The 23,022-nt window shown below is 37.0% G+C and overlaps 1 protein-coding gene across 2 annotated transcripts in view; it reads left to right on the forward strand.

The window, feature by feature from the left end:
- The first annotated feature begins 3,604 nt into the window (after positions 1–3,604).
- COQ3 (coenzyme Q3, methyltransferase) overlaps positions 3,605–23,022 on the forward strand; it is a 28,678-nt gene continuing 9,260 nt past the window's right edge. The window contains exons 1-5 of one of the 2 annotated variants that reach the window (XM_061427759.1): positions 3,618–4,002; positions 13,738–13,864; positions 15,405–15,557; positions 17,862–17,961; positions 22,695–22,937. In XM_061427759.1, the coding sequence (XP_061283743.1) occupies positions 3,894–4,002; positions 13,738–13,864; positions 15,405–15,557; positions 17,862–17,961; positions 22,695–22,937 (732 nt within the window). In that variant the 5' untranslated portion in view covers positions 3,618–3,893. Of the gene's footprint in view, positions 4,003–13,737; positions 13,865–15,404; positions 15,558–17,861; positions 17,962–22,694; positions 22,938–23,022 lie in introns of both variants that reach the window. The other variant, XM_061427760.1, reaches the window with a different exon arrangement.

Below are 23,022 nucleotides of genomic sequence, written 5' to 3' on the forward strand. Positions count from 1 at the left end.
GGCCAGAAACAGATCTTTACTTTTCATTTGGAGGCATTTGACAGCTTTCTAAATTTTTCCTGTTTGGGGGATTTTCAAGTAATATATTCTCTGTGTATAAAATATGGTTCACTCCTGTTAATGAAATTGCTAGAATCAATCAGACCAGTGCACCACTAGAATTATTTATAAGGAATGATTGTGTTTGACACTAATAGCAATTCAAGTCCGGAACTATATCCTGTAGTTACCACTTCTATTTTAAAGTGTATTTTAAACACTTTGGGATTACTATAGAACTAAAACTCACAATTGAATATGTTTGTTTATATTTTTAAAGTATAATATGACCTCAGCACAGTGGAAGAATACTGTGTTATGCAGGTTTGTGTCGATTTCATAACATTAAAATGATTTGGTTTTGTCACTTTCTTAAAATTATGATCAGTGAGTGGTCTAGCAACTTAAGGCAGTCATAACTTAGGAATAAAATGAGGCTCTGCAGGCACTGAAATGCTGAACTGCTTCTAGGGTCCATTTTATATGATTACTCACTTGTGCCACAATAGATAAACCTCTGGAAACCAATGCTTTTACATTTTAATTTAAAAAGGAAAGAGCAGGTGCAGATCACAGAAAAGTTTTAAAGTATGCCTTCTTACCAGCAATAGTTCATTTGAAAGTAAGCCAGGTTTTTGCCAAGATCAGTGTTTCCTCAAAATGAAGGTAGAAATAGACTTGTAATAGTGTGCTCTTGTACCTCTACATAGGTTCTTAAATAATTTTGAGCAGTTATGCATTTATCTTGAAGAAACAAGTCAACTGTGAATAAATGCATGTTTACCAAAATGATTGTTTTACAGTGCAGTTCTGATATTTATAAAGTTGACATTTCACACAGTAACTTTTAAATAGTTTGGAATTCTATATAGTTTAGACATCAGTCACATCTGGAGACAAAATAAAGGAAAATGTGCAATATTTTTTATGTAGATGAGCTTAACACCGTGTACCTAATTACAGAACTAATTATCTGATTAATTTGTAATAAGTTGTATAACATTTTCATATCTTAAAATGTTTTTTAGAACAATCTTCAAGTGAAATAATATTTTCAAAATAAAATTCTACAGAAAAATTCTGGCTACGATATGCACATTTTTGTTCATTTAAGATATGAACTAGAGCCAAAAGTAGTATTTGACAGTTTGGTTTACTCTGCCATAATATACCAGCTTATCATTTAAAATCTGTAGATAGTTTTAAAAGCATAGTCTTAATGTATATGATTACTAGTAAATATATCAGTGTTAGATATTTGGGTTTTCAGTTTAGAAAATTCATCATTTCATTGACATGTAATGAAGTATGTTTACCTTGAGTCGTAAGATTTTATAAAAAATAGGGCTTCCATGATTTGGGATGTGAATGCTAAAACTTATATGTAAATTAATTAGATGTGTAATTTGGTTATGAAATCTTTTCTAAAATGACACCACCAGAAAATTAATAGATTAATTTTTTGAGATAATTATTTGTCTGGATTGGTTAATAAAAATCTGTCTTAAGAGGTTTTCTTTTAAAATATTTCTAGTGTATTAATAATCATACTTGTTTTTGTGTAATGGGGATAAACCACACCATTAAGAGAATAAAATGTAATTTGGAAGAGGTAATTATAAGATTTGTTTCAGGCCCCTAAGTATAAATAAAGACTGGTGTGGAATTTCAGTGTACATGTTTCCTACCCTTGTAAAATGTCTTTTTTAAAAAGCATCTATTTCTAATGGTATACTACATAATAGTTAAACTTTCCAAAAATTATCTATTTTTTAATGTCTGAGTTACTCTTTTTCTTCAAAGAAAGACATGAACTATAAATAGTAGTTATAAATTATTAAAGTTTCTAACCTGTACAAAGCACGGTGTAGTGGAAATAGATTCATTTGGATTGTCCTGGCTCTGCTTCTTGATGGTTTTGGGCAAATCACTTAATCACTGTGGAACTCATTTTTTTAAACTATATAAGGTCTTAAACACTTCTAGTCCTTAAGTTCTTCAGTTTTAAGTAGAATTTGTAATGTCTAAACCTAAAGGAGAAGATGGGCTTAAAATAACTTAATAGCCCTTGAAATAACTCATGTGTGATGAGTTACATTTATACCCTAAAGGTTTATTAGGTGTCACCCACAGGGTTTTCCTATTTCCTATTTTGATTTTGGTAATATGAAGATAAAATTACCCTGAGTTACCAATTTGTATGGAAATTTATAAATACAGAAATTTACCAATTAAACCTGAGTGGATGTAGTAGAGTTATTTCAAAGAGATAAAGCTGTTCCCTGTAAGGGAGAACTTTACCCTTAACTTGAGTTTTTAAAGTTTATATAAAGTTATAAAATTGAATTTCAAAATATTAAATAGATTTTTAGTTTTATAGCAAAATAAACTGTAGATTCTAGTTTACAGTATGGGTGAGACCATGGAGATGATCTGGGAAATAACTCCAAGGACAACCATACATCACATAGCTGCTAGTCCTTCCAGCACAACTTGTGTTTAAGCATCATTGGAAAAGCCTTTTGTTGATACTTGTAGAGGAAAATTCTGTAAGCTAGTTTTGCTTAACTGAAGCAAACCAGTGGGTGTTCAAGAGACTTTGTTTCCTCTTGGTATTAAGGCAAATCACTGCCTTTGTTGTCGAACTGATGTGAAAGCAAACTCACTTTACTTTTTCCTGGGATCTCACTCCAGCAAATAAAACACATGCTAATAAATGTTCTTTTGTGCAGAGCTTTCTGCCTTCAGTTGGGAGAGAGATTGAGAAGGGAGCTCTGAAGACAACTGATAAATTTGCAACCACTTAGGAGGTAGTCAATATTTTAGTAAGAAGCCATAAGGAAAAGGCCATTACTGAGCAGTAGATTTCACTAATTCACCAATCTGACTCTGTCGGTAAAAAATGTGCAGTGATTTTTTTTTTTGCCTTTAATGTTGGAAATTTAGCATTGTTCTTACCCAAGGAAAGGCTGTTGCTGCTGCTGCTAAGTCGCTTCAGTCGTGTCCGACTCTCTGCGACCCCATAGACGGCAGCCCACCAGGGTCCCCCGTCCCTGGGATTCTCCAGGCAAGAACACTGGAGTGGGTTGTCATTTCCTTTTCCAATGCATGAAAGTGAAAAGTGAAAGTGAAGTCGCTCAGTCGTGTCCGACTCTTGGCGACCCCATGGACTGCAGCCCACCAGGCTCCTCCATCCATGGGATTTTCCAGGCAAGAGTACTGGAGTGGGGTGCCATTGCCTCCTCCGAGGAAAGGCTGTTACACAGAAGTAAAATGTAAATGATTGCCTGTTCTAATTCTTAAGTGAAGTTGCCTAGCCTGAGTGACTTAACCGTTCCCTGCTACATACTGTGTACCCTGTCTGGAATATTATCAGGTCACTCACGGAAAATAAAATTTTCAATTTAGATTTCGGGCCCTCTGACATTTGAGTGCCTTGAAAGGGGGAACAATATTCCCCTTAAGAAAGAAATGCTTCGGACCTTTTGTGATTCTCTTAGGGTCAGTGTCTTCTAGATAGGAGTATAAATGTCCTTGGGAGACATCTGTTAAGTATGAAATAATTAGAGCTATACAGGAATAAAAGCTAGCTCATGCAGCTCTAAGTGGCTGCTTGAAGGTGGTCTGATGGCTGCTTTGAGAGGTCATATAGGATTAGGCATAGTGAAACATGAGAATGCAAGCGTTCTATAGTCTAACTGAAAGCCTAGTTTGACATTGAACACGACCACTAATTACAGCCACACATCTATAATATCCACCACAGTGACCATGACTAAGATGCCTCTCGGAACCTTTCTGTTGAGGATCTTTTGTGGGAGGGACCGGAAGAGAGGCGGATCCGTTTTGTCGTGATGTGGGGAGGAAGCAAGCTAAGCTCCTCCGGGAGTCGATTTTTAGGAGGACTTCGATCGGGATTCCAGAGCACACAGGCTGACTCTTATCGCTTAACTACGTCGGCGGGTGAGTGTGTGTATGTTTGTGTGTGTGTCGCGCTCACGAAGCCCTTGGAGCGGACAGATTGTTCTGCGCAGACGCGGTAGAGGACGGCCCGCTGGGTTCCACACGGGTTGGGCCAAAAATCTGTGTCTTCGGTGGTAGTCCTTCCTGTGTGTTGAACGCCCGGCCTAGGCTCTTACCCTCCCTTTCCCAGAGGCTGGGAAAAGTAGCTGAAGACTAGTGGTCCTGGCGGAGGCGAGCGAAGGCCACGCGGTCTGCCGCCATATATTCAGTGACCTTTGTCTTATTTTCATTGAGCTCCTTCCCTAGGAGCCGGCGACAGCTGTGTTGCTTGGAGTCGCAGGGTCTTTTGCTTTTTTTCTTTTGCCTCAGCGGGAAAGGACACCAACTGTGTTATAGTTATTGATCGTCTTGTAGTTGTGTTTTATTTGCACATATCTTGCCCCTCCCCCTTTTTTCCCAGAGTATAAGGCAGCTATTCTGTTTTTTGATGAATAGGTTAATTCAACAAACTGCGAAAATAAGATAAAAAAAATAACTCACTGAACCTGATGCTTGTAGAAGACAGTTTGATTATTTAACTCCCAGTATTAACCAGAAGGTTAAGTTCATCCTTTGCATGAAACTCATTTAACAAATAGCCTATGTGAGGCACTGAATTTTAAAGTGATAGCTAAAGGTCATTTTAATAAAATGTTCGTTGGAGCTAAGATCAGGTTATAAAGAACAAAAACTGGGAAACTTAAAGGCCTCCAGCAGAATTGAGAAGTTGTGGGAGTTCTCTGGTGGCCTAGTGATTAGGATCCCAGTGTTTCACTGCCGTGGACAGGGTTCAATCCCTGGTAGAGGACTGAAATTCCACAAGCTGTGACCCAAGCAGTTAAAAAAAAAAAAAAAAGGTGTAACTGTCAATACAGTGAAAAGTAATGCTGCCTCAATAAAAATCATAGTTTAAATCAAAGTGAAGCCACGTGGTAAATGATTAAATGTAGTGTTAAAAAGGTGAAAACCTAAATAGACGTTTCTCTGAGGAAGACATTTGGGTGACCCACCATATGAAAAGCTCAATATTGCTAATTATTCAGTTCAGTTCTATCGCTCAGTTGTGTGCGACTCTTCCCGACCCCATGAACCACAGCACACCCCGCCTCCCTGTCCATCACCAACTCCTGGAGTTCACCCAAACTCATGTCCATTGAGTTGGTGATGCCATCCAACCATCTCATACTCTGTTGTCCCCTTCTCCTCCTGCCCTCCATCTTTCCCAGCATCAGGGTCTTTTCCAGTGAATCAGCTCTTCACATCAGGTGGACAAAGTGTTGGAGTTTCAGCTTCAGCATCAGTCCTTCCAATCAATATTCAGGACTGATTTTCTTTAGGATGGGCTGGCTGGATCTCCTTGCAGTCCAAGGGACTCTAAACAACACCACAGTTCAAAAGCAACAATTCTTCAGTTCTCAGCTTTTTTTATAGTCCAACTCTCACATCCATACATGACTACTGGAAAAACCATAACCTTGACTAGACAGACCTTTGTTGGCAAAGTAATGTCTCTGCTTTTTAATATGCTGTCTAGGTTGGTCATAACTTTCCTTCCAAGGAGTAAACGTCTTTTAATTTCATGGCTGCAGTCACTATCTGCAGTGATTTTGGGACCCTAAAAAATAAGATCAGCCACTGTTTCCACTGTTTCCTCATCTATCTGCCATGAAGTGATGAGACTGGATGCCATGATCTTAGTTTTCTGAATGTTGAGCTTTAAGCCAACTTTTTCACTCTCCCCTTTCACTTTCATCAAGAGGCTCTTTAGTTCTTCACTTTCTGCCCTAAGGGTGGTGTCATCTGCATATCTGAGGTTATTAATATTTCTCCCAGCAATCTTGATTCCAGCTTGTGCTTCTTCCAGCCCAGCGTTTCTCATGATGTACTCTGCATACAAGTTAAATAAACAGGGTGACAATATACAGCCTTGAGGTACTCCTTTTCGTATTTGGAACCAGTCTGTTGTTCCATATGATCTTGCATATGGGTTGAGGGGTTTCAGTGTCAGCAGGATGATCAGGGATGAAATGATGTACTTGAACGTGGACGAGATGAAGGAGTGAGGTGTGTTGATAACCTGGAAAAGATATGCGACAGCAGCAGTTGTAAAGACCCTGAGGTGGAGGCATGTCTGTTGTGTTCAAAGAGCAACAAGGACCCTGCAATTCCACTTCTGGGCATTTATATGGAGAAAAACTTGATCTGAAAAGAAACATGCACCCTATTTTTCATAGCAGCACTGTTTCAATAGCTAAGATGTGGAAACAGACTAAGTGTCCTTTGACAGATGAACAGAAAAAGATGTGGTATATATACACAATGCAGTGTTATTCAGCCTTTAAAAAAATAATGCCATTTGCAGAAACATAGATGGACCTAGAGATTGTCAAACAGTGAAGTAAGTCAGACAGAGAAAGACAAACATCACATGATACTATTTATATGTGGAATCTGAAAAAATTATATAAATGAAACTTATTTACAATACAGAAATAGACTCACAGACATAGAAAACAAACTTACAGTTACCAAAAGGGATAGCAGGAGTGGGGTAGGAGGGAATCAGTAATGAGTTTGGAATTAACATATACACACTAATATATGTTTTATATATATATAAAAAATAGAAAAACAATAGGAACCTACTATATACCACAGAGAACTATATTCAGTATCTTGTAATAACCTATAATGGAAAAGAATCTGTAAAAGAATGTGTATATGTTCATATGTGTGTATATATACATACATCTGAGTCACTGTCTGTACACCTGAAACGAAGACAATATGGTAAATTAACTACATGTCAATTTTAAAAACAGTAAAAAAAAAAACAACTACAAATCAGCTTGTATTATGAACTTGGAGATATACAGCAAGAATAGAGATATATTAAAATTTTAGCAGTGATTATGTGAAGTGCAGTTGGTGATCTATGATTTTATCATTCTTTATATACTTTTTGTAATTTTTCAGTAAGTATGTCTTTTATAATCAGAAATTTAGAAAACATACAGTGTAAACATTTCCAATTTTGGGGATTGGACATAAAAGAAATAGATATTTGGGGTCAGGGAAACTTCTTAAACGAGGTATTTAAGAAGCTGTCTTAAAGTTGTCCAGTTGTAGGAGTTGGAGTGGCCAGAAGACCAGCTTGACTATCTGTGAGGAGGTTTCTCAGAAACTGCAAGGTGTTGCTTGAGAAGTATGGTGTGGATAAAGGGCTACAAGTGAGGGCAGAGAATGGCCAGGGATAAGACAGGAGACATTGTAGGTCATGACAAGTACATGAAAGACCACACACATCTCCTGGGATTGACTTTATCTTGAAGAAGTGGGAAATTACTAAAGGAATAACATAATCAGACTTGTTTTTAAGAAATAACACTTGGCATCTGTGTAGAAAGTGGAGTGGAGGCTCAGGGAGGCCTAAGAGTAATCTAGACAGTGACAAATGCTGGAACTACAGCATTGGCAGGTAAAGGGCTTCTGCACTGTTAGCTAAGTACCCGAGAAGTGCTGATAAATGACTTTTTGAATAAATAAAATAAAAATTTCCCTATTCCTTTGAAATTTCAAATACCAGAATGTCACAGTTTCAAGATAAAGAAGGAATTGATATGGGACTTCCCTGGTGGTCCAATGGCCAAGACTCCAAGCTCCTAGTGCAGGGGGCCTGGGTTTGATCCCTGGTCAAGGAACTAGATCCTGCAGGCTGCAACTAAAGATTACTCATGCCATGATTAAGACTCAGCACAGCCAAATAACTTTTTTTTTAAAAGAAGGAATTGTTAGCATCTGTTAATACAAACTTGATTAGTTTCTCTCAGTTATGGCTAAGCGATTTTTAAGGCTGTTAAGAATTCTGGCCATACTGATGACTGAAGGCCTAATTATCTAGAAATGAGATGGGGTGAGAGGGAGATAGGGGTCATCACTGGCTAGAGAGCAAGGACTACATTAAAGTCTTTGAGGCTCAGTTTCATGATAATACCTTATACAGTTGACCCTTGAACAATACAAGTTTGAATTGCACCAGTTTTCTTAAATGCAGATTTTTTTTCCAATAAATATGTACTCCAGTTACCACACTGTCTGAGGTTGGTTAAATTCAGGCATGTAGGATGGCAGATACAGAAGGCTGTCAACAAAGTTATACCTGGGTTTTTGACTGCGTGCATGCCTTGGCACCCATAACCCCCAAGTTGTTCAAGGGTCAACTGGAAATTCTTATCTATGTATCACAGTTTACATAATTCTCTTCTTTTTTAAAAATATTTTTGTGATGTGGACCACTTTTAAAGTCTTTATTGAATTTGTTACAATGTTGCTGCTGCTTTTTTTTTTTTTTTTTAAACTTTGGTTTTTTGGCATTCCTTCCCCAACCAGGGATTGAACCCACGCCCCCTACATTGGAAGGCAAAGTCTTAACCTCTGGACCATCAGGAAAGTTCCACTTAATTCTCTAATAGCTCATTTACCTACCTAAAGAAATAAAGGAGTTGATAGTTGACCTGGGTCTTAAAAAGTAATACAGCTAGCAATGATGGAAGAGAGAATAACATGAGCAAAAGCCTAGAAACACAAACTTTTTTTTTGAGAACATTGAAGTTAATTTGGGCCAGACTGTAAAGTCCTATAAGACAAAATTTGAAAAACATAAAAATCTCAGGAGAAGAATGTTCGAGACTATGAAAAGGCAAGACATGAAATATAAATAACCATTTGTCTTAGTTCCACTACTACAACAAAATACCACAAACTAGGCGACTTATAAACAACAATATTATTTTTCACAGCCCTGGGGACGGCAGAGTCCAAAGTTTGGTGTCTGGTGAGTGCTCACACCCCTGGTTCATAGGTAGATCCTTTTTACTCTTTGCAGTCTTTTTATATAAGGGCACTAAATCTAGTCATGAAAGTTCCATCCTTAAGACCTAATCCTGCCCAAAGACCACCACCTAATACCATCACCTTGGGGGTCAGGATTTCAACATATGTATTTGGAGGGGCTATTCAGCCTGTAGCACTACTGGGGGCTTCCCTGGTGGCTCAGATGGTAAAGAATCTACCTGCAATGTAGAAGACCCAGGTTCAATCCCTGCGTCGGGGAGATCTCCTGGAGAAGGGAATGGCAACCCACACCAGTATTCTTACCTGGAGAATGCTATGGACAGAGGAACATGGCAAGCTATAGAGCCAGCACAACTAAGTGACTAACCCTTTGCCTGTAGCACCATTAAACTTAAAAAAAAGACACTTAACTTCACTCATGATAAAATGAAACTCTACTGAGATACCATTTTCACCTATTGGATTAGCAGAGATAAAAAAGTTTGATAATACATTGCATAGGTGGCTATCAACATATAATCAGTGTGGGAAAACCATCCCTAGTATCTCATATTACCCATGCAATTGCATTGGTTCAACATCTGTGAAGGAAATTACAAATTTATAAATACACATGCCAGTTGACACAACAATTCTTGGGGTTTTATATGCAGGTAGTCTCAAAAATGTATGAAGTTACCTGTGTAATTCAATCTTATGTTTTTGGAGTAGCACAAAATTAGAAATAGCCTAAACAAACATCCATTAGTAGAGCACTGCTTAAATACATGATGAAATATAGCCATACAGTGGATTACTGTGTAACTCTAAAAAAAGGAAGTTCTTATACGCTATTGTATAAAAAATCTTCAAGATACATCAGTACCTGAAAAGAGCAAGGTACAGAAGAATGAGTATACTGTGCTACAGTATTTTGTATAAAAGGAGAGAAGTTGATATACAAAGATAAACTATGTATAGAATATCTGGATGCTTACAAGCAAATCTAGTAACATTGGTTGCCTCTGGAGAGGAAAATTGGATAGATATATAGTCAGGAGTAGGAGAGTCTTTTTGTAGCTTTTTAATTAAATTTTATTTTGAAATAATTAGACTCATAAGAAGTTACAAAAATAATACAGAGAATTTCCGTATGCCCTTCACCCATTTCCTCAGTGATAACATCTTACACAACCATATTATTGGGCTGGCAAAAAAAGTTTGTTAGGACTTCTACTACATTGTATGGAAAAATCCAAATGAACTTTTTGGCCAATACAATACGTTGTCAGAGCCAGGAAATTGACATTGGTATGATACCATTAACTAAACTACAGTCCTTATTTGGATTTCACCACCTTAACATGTGCTCCTTGGGTCTGTGTGTGTTTGTGTCACTACGCATAGAGATTTGTGTAATAATCACCACAATCAGGATATGGAACTGTCCCATAATCACAACAAAAGTCCTGGTACTGCTACATTATAGTCAGATCCTACCAGCAGCCTTAAACCTTGATCTGTTTTCTGTCACATTATATTATTTCCATTATAATTTAGCCATTTCAAGAGTTTTATATGAATGGAATCATACAATATATGCATTTGGAAAAAATTGTTCTGTACTCAGCATAAATACCCTTGAAATCCATCCAACTTTCTGCATATATCTATAGTTAACTCCTCTTGATTTCTTAGTAGTATTTCATGATATGAATATGCCACAGTTTGTTTAACCATTCACCTACTATATGATATTTTGATTGTTTCCAGTTTGGGGCTGTTATGGATTAAGTTTGGAGAAGGCAATGGCACCCCACTCCAGTACTCCTGCCTGGAAAATCTCATGGACGGAGGAGCCTGGTAGGCTGCAGTCCATGGGGTCACTAAGAGTCGGACACGACTGCTCGACTTCACTTTCACTTTTCACTTCCATGCATTGGAGAAGGAAATGGCAACTCACTCCAGTGTTCTTGCCTGGAGAATCACGGGGACGGGTGGGCTGCCGTCTCTGGGGTCGCACAGTCGGACACGACTGAAGTGACTTAGCAGCAGCAGCAGCATGGATTAAGTTGCTATGAAAATTGATGTACAGGTTTTTGTGTGGATTAAATTTTTACTTCTCTGGGATAAATGCGCAGGAATGCAATTGCTAAGCTGCAAGATAAATATGTTTAACTTTATTGAAAACTGCTAAACTCCTTTTCATGGTGTCTGTACCATTTTACATTCCTACTAGCAATATATAAGAGATCCAGTTTTTCATATCTTTGTCCACACCTGGTCATATCAAGGATGGTTAAATTTTAGCCAATTTGAGAGGTATGTAGTGGCTTTCATTTGTATTCTTCTAATGGCTATTGATACTTAATATCTCTATATGTGCTTATTTGCATCTGTATATCCTCTTCTAAGCACAGAAGAATTGATGCTTTTGAACTGTGGTGTTGGAGAAGACTCTTGAGAGTCCCTTGGACTGCAAGGAGATCCAGCCAGTCCATCCTAAAGGAGATCAGTCCTGGGTGTTCATTGGAGGGACTGATGTTAAAGCTGAAACTCCAATACTTTGGCCACCTGATGCGGAGAGCTGACTCATTTGAAAAGACCCTGATGCTGGGAAAGACTGAGGGCAGGAGGAGAAGGGGACGACACAGGATGAGATGGTTGGATGGCATCACGGACTCAATGGACATGAGTTTGAGTAAACTCTGGGAGTTGGTGATGTACAGGGAGGCCTGGTGTGCTGCAGTCCATGGGGTCACAAAGAGTTGGACATGACTGAGCTACTGAACTAACTGACTGATCCTCTTTAATGAAATGTCTTTTTATACCCATTTTATAATACCCACACCCATTTTTTAACTGTATTGCTTATTGTGTTTTGTTTTTTCTGTGGGAGATTTTTGTTTGTTGTTTTTGTTGCATTTTACTGTTTACTGTTGAGTTTAGAGTATATATTCCAGATACCAGTTCTTTATGAGATATATGTTTTGCAAATATTTTCTCCCATTCTGTTGACTTGACTTTTCTTTTTCTTAACAAGGTGTTTTGCAGAGCATAAGTTTTGAATTTTGCTTAAATCCAATTTAATCAATATTTTCTTTTATGGATTGTGATTTTGGTGTGAGATATGAGAACTCTGTGTGTAACTCTAAGTCATGAAGATCTTAAAAGTTTTATAATTTTGCATTTATATCATTTTGAGTTCAGGTTTGTGTAAGATGTGAGATTTAGGTCAAAATTTTCTTTTTTGTTGAGGACATCTAATTGTTTCAACATCATTTATTGAAAAGACCATTCTTCCTCCTTTAAACTGCTTTTGCACTGTTGTAAAAAAATCAGTTGGGTAAACTTTTTTGGGGGGTGGGTCTGTCTTTGGACATTTTCTTGCACTGATATTTGAGTCTGTGTCTCCTCCAATACCTCACTTCCTTGGTTACTGTAGCTCTATGATAAGTCCTAAAATTAGGTATTTGATTCTTGCAATTTTATTCACCTTTTCCAATATTGTTTTAGTTATTCTGTCTCTTTTGCCTTTTTATATAAATTTTAGAATCAGCTTGTTTATAACTACCAAAAAAAGACTGTTGGAATTATGATAGAAATTGTGTTGAACATATAGATGAATTTGGGGAGGATTTATGTTGAATCTTCCACTCCATGAACATCGTATGTTTCATCATTTATTAGGTTATCTTTGGTTACAGACCTCTGAACATGTTTTGCTGGATTTATACAGCAATGGAAGTATTCTTTTTTGGACTGATTTTAAATGAAAGAACATTTTGAATTGTGCTTTCCAGTTGTTCATTGTTAATGTGTAGAAACCATTGACTTTTTTTGTTAAATTTGTAATGTCCTAGTAGTTTTCTTTGCTCTAAGGTCTATTTTGTTTAAATGTTTATTGAACAACTGAATGTTTTGCTGCAGAGTAATTCATGAAGTAGGCTCTTGTGTAAATTGGAACTTGTAAACTGGATAACTATTTATTTTCAGATATATATATATACATTATACATTATGTATATATTATATATATAATATGTATACATTATATATATATATATGCACATTTTTTTCCTCTGTAAAGAGTATTGAGCATATGTATAAATCAATTTCATGTAGCTAATGTGAAAGTGAGAGAATTTGAATTAGTTTTGATAAATAATCTCAAAATTAATATTGGGGCTTCCCTGGTGGCTCAGAGGTTAAAGAGTCTGCCTGCAATGCAGGAGACCTGGGTTCGATCCCTGGGTCAGGAAGATCCCCTGGAGAAGGAAATAGCAAACCACTCCAGTATTCTTGCCTGGAGAATCCCATGGACGGAGGAGCCTGGTGGGCCACAATCCACGGGGTTGCAAAGAGTTGGACATGACTGAGCGACTATATATACATATGTATACATTATATATATGTGCACATTTTTTTCCTCTGTAAAGAGTATTGAGCATATGTATAGATCAATTTCATGTAGCTAACATGAAAGTGAGATAATTTGAACTAGTTTTGATAAATAATCTCAAAATTAATATTACTCTAGCTTAAAAGGTAATGTAGTTTTAATTTGAATGTAATTTTTAATAATTTTTTACAGCATTATGTGGATATAAAAGCAAATGCATGAAAAACTTTAACACAAGCATTACTTATTTTTGCTAATTATAATTTCAGGAATGTCTGATTAGAGTTAGATAGCAGACTGCAAGATTTTTTTTTATATAATTTAGAATAAAATACAAAATTAAGAAAAAACCCCTTTTGTTTGTCAATTGTAATACAAGATTGCCATATAAAATAGTTTCTTCAGTTACACACATATCAGGGATTCACACTGTACAATGACATATAGTTTTCTTTTTTCAGTTTATCCAAAGAATCAGCTCAGTTGGATTCTACAAATCAAACCATGGGTTTTCAATGAAAACAGAATCATGTGGTTCAAATCCTATAGCATAACTTTTGCCTGCCTGAATTGGATGAAAAGTTATAGGTAAGTTTATTCATTACTGTGGCAAATATTTACACAATTATGTATAATAATAGTTTTGTACTGATTGTGTTTAATAAACTGTCAGTATAGCTCATGTAGTTTGATTAAGGTTGATTAAGATGCTTAGTCACTCAGAGGTGTCCAACCCTTTGCAACCCTATGGACTTAGCCCACCAGGCTCCTCCGTCCATGGGATTCTCCAGGCAAGAATACTGGAGTGGGTTGTCACGTCCTTCTCCAAGGGATCTTCCCAACCCAGGGATCGAACCCAGGTCTCCCGCGTTGCAGGTGGATTCTTTACCATCTGAGCCACCAGGAAAGGCCTTAAGGTAGCTTTTGTTTATTTAAATATTCTTATTTTTCCAACAAATTTTAAATTTGAAAAATTTCAAACCTGCAGAAAATTTGGATATAGTATAAATCCATTGCTCACTTTTCATCCATATTCAGTGATAGCTTTCATTTTTAATTTAAGACTATATTACTTAGAGAACTACTTTTACTTCCTCGTAATATCCTTATGACAAGACACAAATAACAGTGCTTAAATCATAAATGTTTTGGGTGCAACATAAATATATAGTGGTTAAGTATACATTCTAGATAGTAAGATTGAATCAAAGTAATACCTTCATGTATTCATATATTATAAACCAGTTTCTAACCTTGTGAAAAATATTGCTTAGAGTTAAGGTATGAGCTCTGTTTTCCAAATGCATGCTTCTACTTCTCATAAATGAATGAGTTCCTTTGAGATTGGATGTCTGTAAAATCATTCTTGATCAACTGAGCAACCACCTGCTGTTCTCTATTGTAAGTTAGTCCTTCACTACCCAGGCTTTGCATGAAGCATGAAAAAGAGGGTAATATTCATAAGATAATGTTAAAGAAAAGTGACATTTAATTCTTAAAAGGATAGTGAGTAATCAGTATAGAATGTACTCTGTGTAGCTAAGAAAAACAAAGTACAAATTTAAATGTCATTATCAATGCTAACCTAACAACCTATTCTGTTACCCAAGAACCTCTGGGGGATTTTTCTATCATGTGCTTTGATATGGGACCTGGTGTAGTGTCTGTGTGATCCCTATTTAGTCCCTATTTGATCCCATTTGATTTAAAAAAAATTTAGGTGAACTGTATATTCTTCTAGCCCTTCCCCTTCAGATTATTTATTTGACAGATGTTTCCTGAGCACCCACTATGTTTCAGAAACTGTGATCAGTAAATAGTTACTACTACTACTCCACTACTACAGCTGCTACTATTATGTGACCCAAAAGTCCAAGTTTTATAAAGTTTCATTTTTGTTGTAACTTACTTTGAAAGCAAATTAATTTGTTTTATATATATATATATATATATATATATATATGCACTGTAATTATAAGAAAACTTGTTTTGAAATATCAGAAAATGAACAATATATGTGTTTAGAATCTAATAAATTATAAATTAGAGTATCTTTCTACTTAATATATCCCATGCTGCATCTTTTTAAATGGTAATTTTTGCCTGGCTCTTCTTAATGACCTCTTAGGCTCCCTTGGACAAGACCATACAGTACTTCATGGACCACTGTAGACAAGAATGAGATGAAGACCTTCCTGGCCCTGGCTCACAGGTGGTGGGACGAGCAAGGAGTATATGCACCTCTTCATTCTATGAATGACCTGAGGGTGCCGTTCATTAGGTAACAATCCAGAAATTCTAGGCCTTTTAAAATACAGCTCTTTTCAATAATTCATTTTCTTTCAAGTTCATTTTTCTCTTGGTTTATGCCTAGGTTCAAAGAACATTGCATTTTACGTTTGCTTTGGAAATTAGGAGGATTCTCTTCAGTGTCCATTATTCAAAACTATTAATTTTTTTTATAACACCACTTAAATTCTAGACTACTTTCATAAATTAACTAGAAGTATTTTTGGTTATTATCAAATTAATTAGAATTAAATCCATATGAAAAGGAATTATGATCCTATGGCATCAAGGTCATTTTATAGCATCTTTGACATTTAGGAAGTTTGATAAAAGGAATGCTACTTAGAAAGTTCAATTCAACAAATTTTTTGAGAACTTAACCTTGTACAGAGCTTGGGGTCTAGACTCTGTAAGAGTATAAGAGCTGCTGAGGTATTCATCATTCAAAACATAGTTCATGTATTTCAGGAACTTAGAGTTTGCTAGGGCAAGGGTTCATCAGAACCCACCTATCACAAAATTGCTTATTCGTTCTTCTGTCCATGTCTTTATTCATTCATTAAACATTTTTCAGTAGCCGATAGGGCAAAGCTCTGTGATCGACCCAGAATATCAGATCAGACTGTTCTTAAGGAACTTCCTGACTGGTTTTGCTGGTTGATATTAGTGCAGCAAGAAGGAAACTACTAGCGTGTTTTTGCTACCACTGAATTAGCGGATCCAGAAACACTAAGGCAGAGAAAAGCAGAAATGTCATTCTGTTAAGCTCAATCAGTGGTTCTCAAGATTAGCCCTGGACTAGCAACATCAGTATCACCTGTGATTTTGTTAGAAATACAAAATTCTCAGGTCTCATGAGGGACCTACTGCTTTGGGGGTCAGCAGTCTGTGTTTTTGGAGAAGGCAATGGCACCCCACTCCAGTACTCTTGCCTGGAAAATCCCATGGACGGAGGAGCCTGGTGGGCTGCAGTCCATGGGGTCACTAAGAGTAGGACACAACTGAGCGACTTCACTTTCACTTTTCACTTTCATGCACTGGAGAAGGAAATGGCAACCCACTCCAGTATTCTTGCCTAGAGAATCCTAGGGACGGGGCAGCCTGGTGGGCTGCTGTCTGTGGGGTCGCACAGAGTCGGACATGACTGAGGTGACTTAGCAGCAGCAGTAGTCTGTGTTTTAGGAAACTTTCCAGGTGATTCTGATGCATACTTAGCTTGAGAACCACTCTATTCCAACCACTGTGACTCTCTTAGTGAAGACATCACACTAAATAAGACCATCCAGGGCAGTCCAAATTATGGTTAGAAGTGTATATTTTGTTCTAATCATAATTAAAACCATTGAAAGGGAGCAGTATGATTTGAATTATGATGTAAAGAAGTCATTTTGTCCAATGTGTGAAGAATAGATTGGACTTCATTTGAAATGGGTCCTTTCTTTTCTAACATTCCGGAGTTATCTCCTTAACCACTATGTAGGTTTTTCTTAGAAATCAACTAATTTGAATAGCAATAAAAGATATCCTAAGATGTCCTTATTACATAAAATATTTATTTTAATATAAGTATAATTAGAATTCCAACTATAAGTATAATTAGAATTCCAAGTGTAATTAGTAGTCCAACTTAAAAGTTTAGTTTATGATATTTTGGCTATATGTATCTGTGTGTGTGTATGGGTGTATATATGTGTGTGCTTGCATTTGTGTATATGGGAAAGTATTATTATGATTATCTTAGAATTAAGTTTACTTGATTTGGATGCCTGTTTATGTGATCATAAAAACACCACTAACTTAGAAGATTAAAGGAGACTCAGTTTAGAAGAGAATATAGACAAATTCTGAAAATACCTATCTCCAGTCTGCTGCTTCTCAGCCCTGTAAAAATAGCCTATTTGTTGCTAATATGAAATGAATCTAGCAAATACTAACAGTGTAGCTAATAAATGTCTCAGGTGACATGATATCTCAAGTGAATAAAATTAGGTTAATCTAAATGAGATTGTTTTTAAAGGTTTTCTTTAGATTATTACTAAAGTAATAATTGAGTCATAATTATTACTAGATTATTTCAAGAGCTTTACTTTAAACCTCCTGCTTTTGATTACTAAAAATGTTTTAGAAATTAAGCATAATATCATTTTATGCTGAAAATAAAAGATTTTTTACCCCCCAAATCAATAGTCTTAAATAGATTAAAAACAGTTTAATATTTCTTTGAAAATTATACACTTTTAAGACTTTATTGATAAAATTAATAATCTGTTTTTATGTATTTTGAATTTTTTTAAAGAGACAATCTTTTAAGAACAGTTGCTACTCACCAGCCAGGAAAACCTTTGTCTGGGATGAAGATTCTTGATGTTGGTTGTGGTGGTGGATTGTTAACAGAAGTAAGTGATTTACGGCTTTCTTGCCACCTTTAACTGGGAAAAAAATTGAGATGTGGGTTTATGCCTCTTTTATCCTTTTTTTTTCCCACTTACTTTATTTATTCATTTTTGGCTGCACTGGGTCTTCACTGCTGCATGGGTTTTTCTCTAGTCGTGGTGAGCAGGGGCTACTCTCTAGTGCTGTGCAGGCTTCTCCCTGTGGTGCCTTCTCTTGTTGCAGAGCACGGGCTCTAGGGCATGCGGGCCTCAGTAGTTGTGGCATGGGGGCTCCGTAGCTGCAACTCCCTGGCTCTAGAGCACAGGTTATGGCCCTCAGGCTTAGTCGTTCCAGGCCATGTGGGATTTTCCCAGATCAGGGATTGAACCCATGTCTCTTGCATTGGCAGGTAGATTCTTTCCCACTTAGCCACCAGGAAAGCCCCTCTTTTATCCTTTTAAGAAATAATATTGTTCATTTTTTAAAAATGGAAAAGTATAATGTTTTTAATATTTTTATGATTATAAAAGTAATACATGCTTTTTTTTTTTTTAATACATGCTTTTTACTTCCTTAAAAGTATATAAATATTTCAGAAAAGTGTAGTGAGGAATTTTTTTTTTACACAAAAATGAAGCACTGATGAAAATAAATAAATGGGACCTAATTAAACTTAAAAGGTTTTTTACAACAAGGGAAACTATCATCAAGGCAAAAAGATAACCTACTAAACCTACTAAATGGGAGAAAGTATTTGCAAATGATATGATTGATATGGGTTTAGTATCTGGTCCCATCACTTCATGGCAAATAGTTGGGGAAACAGTGGCTGACTTTTTTTTTCTGGGCTCCAAAATCACTGCAGATGGTGATTACAGCCATGAAATTAAAAGACGCTTACTCCTTGGAAGGAAAGTTATGACCAACCTAGACAGCATATTAAAGAGCAGAGACATTACTGTGCCAACAACGGTCTGTCTAGTCAAGGCTATGGTTTTTCCAGTGGTCATGTACGGATGTGAGAGTTGGACTATAAAGAAAGCTGAGCACTGAAGAATTGATGCTTTTGAACTGTGGTGTTGGAGAAGACTCTTGAGGGTCCCTTGGACTGCAAAGAGATCCAGCCAGTCCATCCTAAAGGAGATCAGTCCTGGGTGTTCATTGGAGGGACTGATGTTGAAGCTGAAACTCCAATACTTTGGCCACCTGATGCGAAGAGCTGACTCATTTGAAAAGACCCTGATGCTGGGAAAGATTGAGGGCAGGAGGAGAAAGGGATGACAGAGGATGAGATGGTTTCATGGCATCACCGACTCAATGGACATGGGTTTGGGTGGACTCCAGGAGTTGGTGATGGACAAGGAGCCTGGCATGCTGCAGTTCATGGGGTCGCAGAGAGTTGGACACAACTGAGCGACTGAACTGAACTGAACCAAAATACATTAAAGCTCATACACCTCAACATCAACAAATAAACAACTTGACTGAAAAACTAGCAGAAGACCTGATAGACATTTTCCCAAAGAAGACATTCAGATGGCCAACAGGCACATGAGAAGATGCTCAACATCCCTAATCTTCAGAGAAATGCAAATCAAGACCACATTGACATATCACCTCAAACCAGTCTGAATGGCTATCATTAAAAAGTCTACAAATAACAGATGTTGGTGAGGATATGGGAAAAGGGAAACCCTAGGACACTGCTGGTGGGAATGTAAATTGATGCGACCAATACAGGAAACAGTGGGGAAGTTCCTCAAAACACTAAAAATAGAACTGCCAAATGACTGAGCAGCTCTCCTCCTGGGCATACATCTGAAGAAATGGAAAACTAATTAGAAAGGATACAGACAGACCAGTGTTCAGAGCAACATTGTTTACAAGAGCCAAGATACGGAAGCAACCTAAGTATCCATCAACAGATGAATGGATAAAGAAGGTGTGATACACAACACACATAAACACACACACTGTAGTATTATTCAGCCATAAAAAAGAATGAAAATTTTGCCATTTACAACAACATGGATGGACCTAGAGGCTATTACACTTAGTAAAATAAGTCAGAGACAAATACTGTATGTGGAGTCTTAAAAATAAACAAATGCATATAACAAGACAGAAACAGATTCACAGATATAGAGAACTAGTAGTTGCCAGTGAGAAAAAGGAAGTGGGGAGGGGCGAGATAGGTATAAGAGGATTAAGAGGTACAAACTAGTGGATATAAAGCAAATAAACAACAAGGATATATTATATAGCACAGGAAAATATAGCTACTATTTTATAATAACCTTAAATGGAGTGTACTCTATAAAACTATTGAATCACTGTATGATTATATACCTGAAATTAATATAATATTGTAAATCAACTATACTTCAATTTATAAAGAAAGAAAAAAAGCACTGGTCATTCAAATAGTTTTGAAAATTTTGTTGTCTCTTTCCTCCCAGGATATTAGTCAGTTGCCACTGGTTTAAATGTACTGATAAGCTGTCCTTTTGCACTTGCTTCAGTATCAAAATGTTTGAGTCTTGCAGGCTTTGGGGGCTCTCCCCTTTTTAGGTGCTCTAGAGTTCTTGGAAGAATACTTATTCTCCCTGTGAACAATATTTGCTTTCAGTTCAGTTCAGTTCAGTCGCTCAGTCGTGTCCAACTCTTTGCGACCCCATGAATCGCAGCACGCCAGGCCTCCCTGTCCATCACCGACTCCCGGAGTTCACTCAAACTCATGTCCATTGAGTCATTGATGCCATCCAGCCATCTCATCCTCTGTCGTCCCCTTCTCCTCCTGCCCCCAATCCCTCCCAGCGTCAGAGTCTTTTCCAATGAGTCAACTCTTCGCATGAGGTGGCCAAAGTACTGGAATTTCAGCTTTAGCATCATTCCTTCCAAAGAAATCCCAGGGCTGATCTCCTTCAGAATAGACTGGTTGGATCTCCTTGCAGTCCAAGGGACCCTCAAGAGTCTTCTCCAACACCACAGTTCAAAAGCATCAATTCTTCGGCGCTCAGCTTTCTTCATAGTCCAACTCTCACATCCATACATGACCACTGGAAAAACCATAGCCTTGACTAGACGGACCTTTGTTGGCAAAGTAATGTCTCTGCTTTTCAATACGCTGTCTAGGTTGGTCATAACTTTTCTTCCAAGGAGTAAGTGTCTTAATTTCCTGGCTGCAGTCACCATCTGCAGTGATTTTGGAGCCCAAAAAAATAAAGTCTGACACTGTTTCCCCATCTATTTCCCATGAAGTGATGGGACCAGATGCCATGATCTTCGTTTTCTGAATGTTGAGTTTCAAGCCAACTTTTTCACTCTCCTCTTTCACCCTCATCAAGAGGCTTTTTAGTTCCTCTTCACTGTCTGCCATAATGGTGGTGTCATCTGCATATCTGAGGTTATTGATATTTCTCCCGGCAATCTTGATTCCAGCTTGTGCTTCTTCCAGCCCGGCGTTTCTCATAATGTACTCTGCATAGAAGTTAAATAAGCAGGGTGACTATACACAGCCTTGACGTACTCCTTTTCCTGTTTGGAACCAGTCTGTTGTTCCATGTCCACTTCTAACTGTTGCTTCCTGACCTGCATACAAATTTCTCAAGAGGCAGGTCAGGTGGTCTGGAATTCCCATCTCTTTCAGAATTTTCCACAGTTTATTGTGATCCACACAGTCAAAGGCTTTGGCATAGTCAATAAAACAGAAATAGATGTTTCTCTGGAACTCTCTTGCTTTTTCGATTAGCTTAGAGTAAATTTTGTAATCTTCTATTAGCACAATAACTTTTTGTTTCAATGCTGCATGGTAAGCAGACCTTTGAAAGATATTTTAAGTAACAGTGTAGGTAGGAGTCAAATATCAGTGAGGATCTAGGGGTGTGTCTTACTGTCAAGGTCATAACAGGCAAGTTGACAGTGAGGTTAACAGAGACCTTTGATGCATAACTAAGTTTCCATATGCATAGAACATGTGTTCTTCATATGGCAGTGGGCTGGTTTCTTTTGACATCAATTATAAAATTTCAGGAAATGTAAAATATGTGAAAATACATCCCTTAGAATCAAGAATATGAGGTGTATCAAATGGTAAGTGAGTACACTTTTACTGTATGTGTTCTATGGCTTTTTCAGTGTATTATTACAGATCTTATGTCTCCAAGTTAAAATAATTTGATTTTCACTTTTAATTTGTTAACTAAGGAGTTATAAAATAAATGCTGTGCAGTGTTTTGGTCAAAATTAAGGCTGTGTTTAAAAACTTAGGCGTGTCATGGACGTGATCAAATGTCCATGGTTGAAAGAGGTTGAAAGAATTGGCTGTGAAGAGTCGTTTCTAGTCAGTCACAGGAGAAACTATGGAGAGAAAATGTTCCTTAGAGAATTTGAATACTACAAAATTTTGCTCTTTTTACAATGACATGTTTCATTTATTGCACTTCGTAAATATTTTAATGTTGTACTATATGCCTATAAATATATCTAGAGAATGTAGACAAAAATTTCCTTACTATTCGTAAGTAGTTCTTAATAAGTTTTTTGTTGTTGAGATTATTGTTCTCACTTTTAAGCTTTTTATTATGGAAATTATCAAACATATAAACTAGAGAAAATGGTATATTGAACTTCCACATACCCATAAACGATCTCCAATAATTCCCCTCATGCTTAATCTTGTCTCCTTTTTGAGAAGGTTTTTATTGCTAACGTGTTCTCTTTTCTTCCTGAGGGTAACGGTTTTTTATGCCATTAGCCTCTAGGGCGGCTTGGGGCTTCAGTCATTGGAATCGATCCTGTGGATGAGAACATTAAAACAGCACAGCACCATAAATCATTCGACCCAGTCCTGGATAAGAGGATAGAATACAGAACGTGTTCCCTGGAGGAGATTGTGAAAGACACTGTAGAAACGTTTGATGCTGTCGTAGCTTCTGAAGTTGTAGAACATGTGATTGATCTAGAAACATTTATACAGTGCTGCTTTCAAGTGTTAAAGGTAAGACTTGCAGAGTTTACTTGTTTGTTTTTTCTTTTGAGTATATGTATGTATCCATAGCAATAAATGTTTTATAATACTTGAA

This window comes from Bos javanicus, chromosome 9, assembly GCF_032452875.1.
Source record: "Bos javanicus breed banteng chromosome 9, ARS-OSU_banteng_1.0, whole genome shotgun sequence".
NCBI classification, from domain to species: domain Eukaryota; kingdom Metazoa; phylum Chordata; class Mammalia; order Artiodactyla; family Bovidae; genus Bos; species Bos javanicus.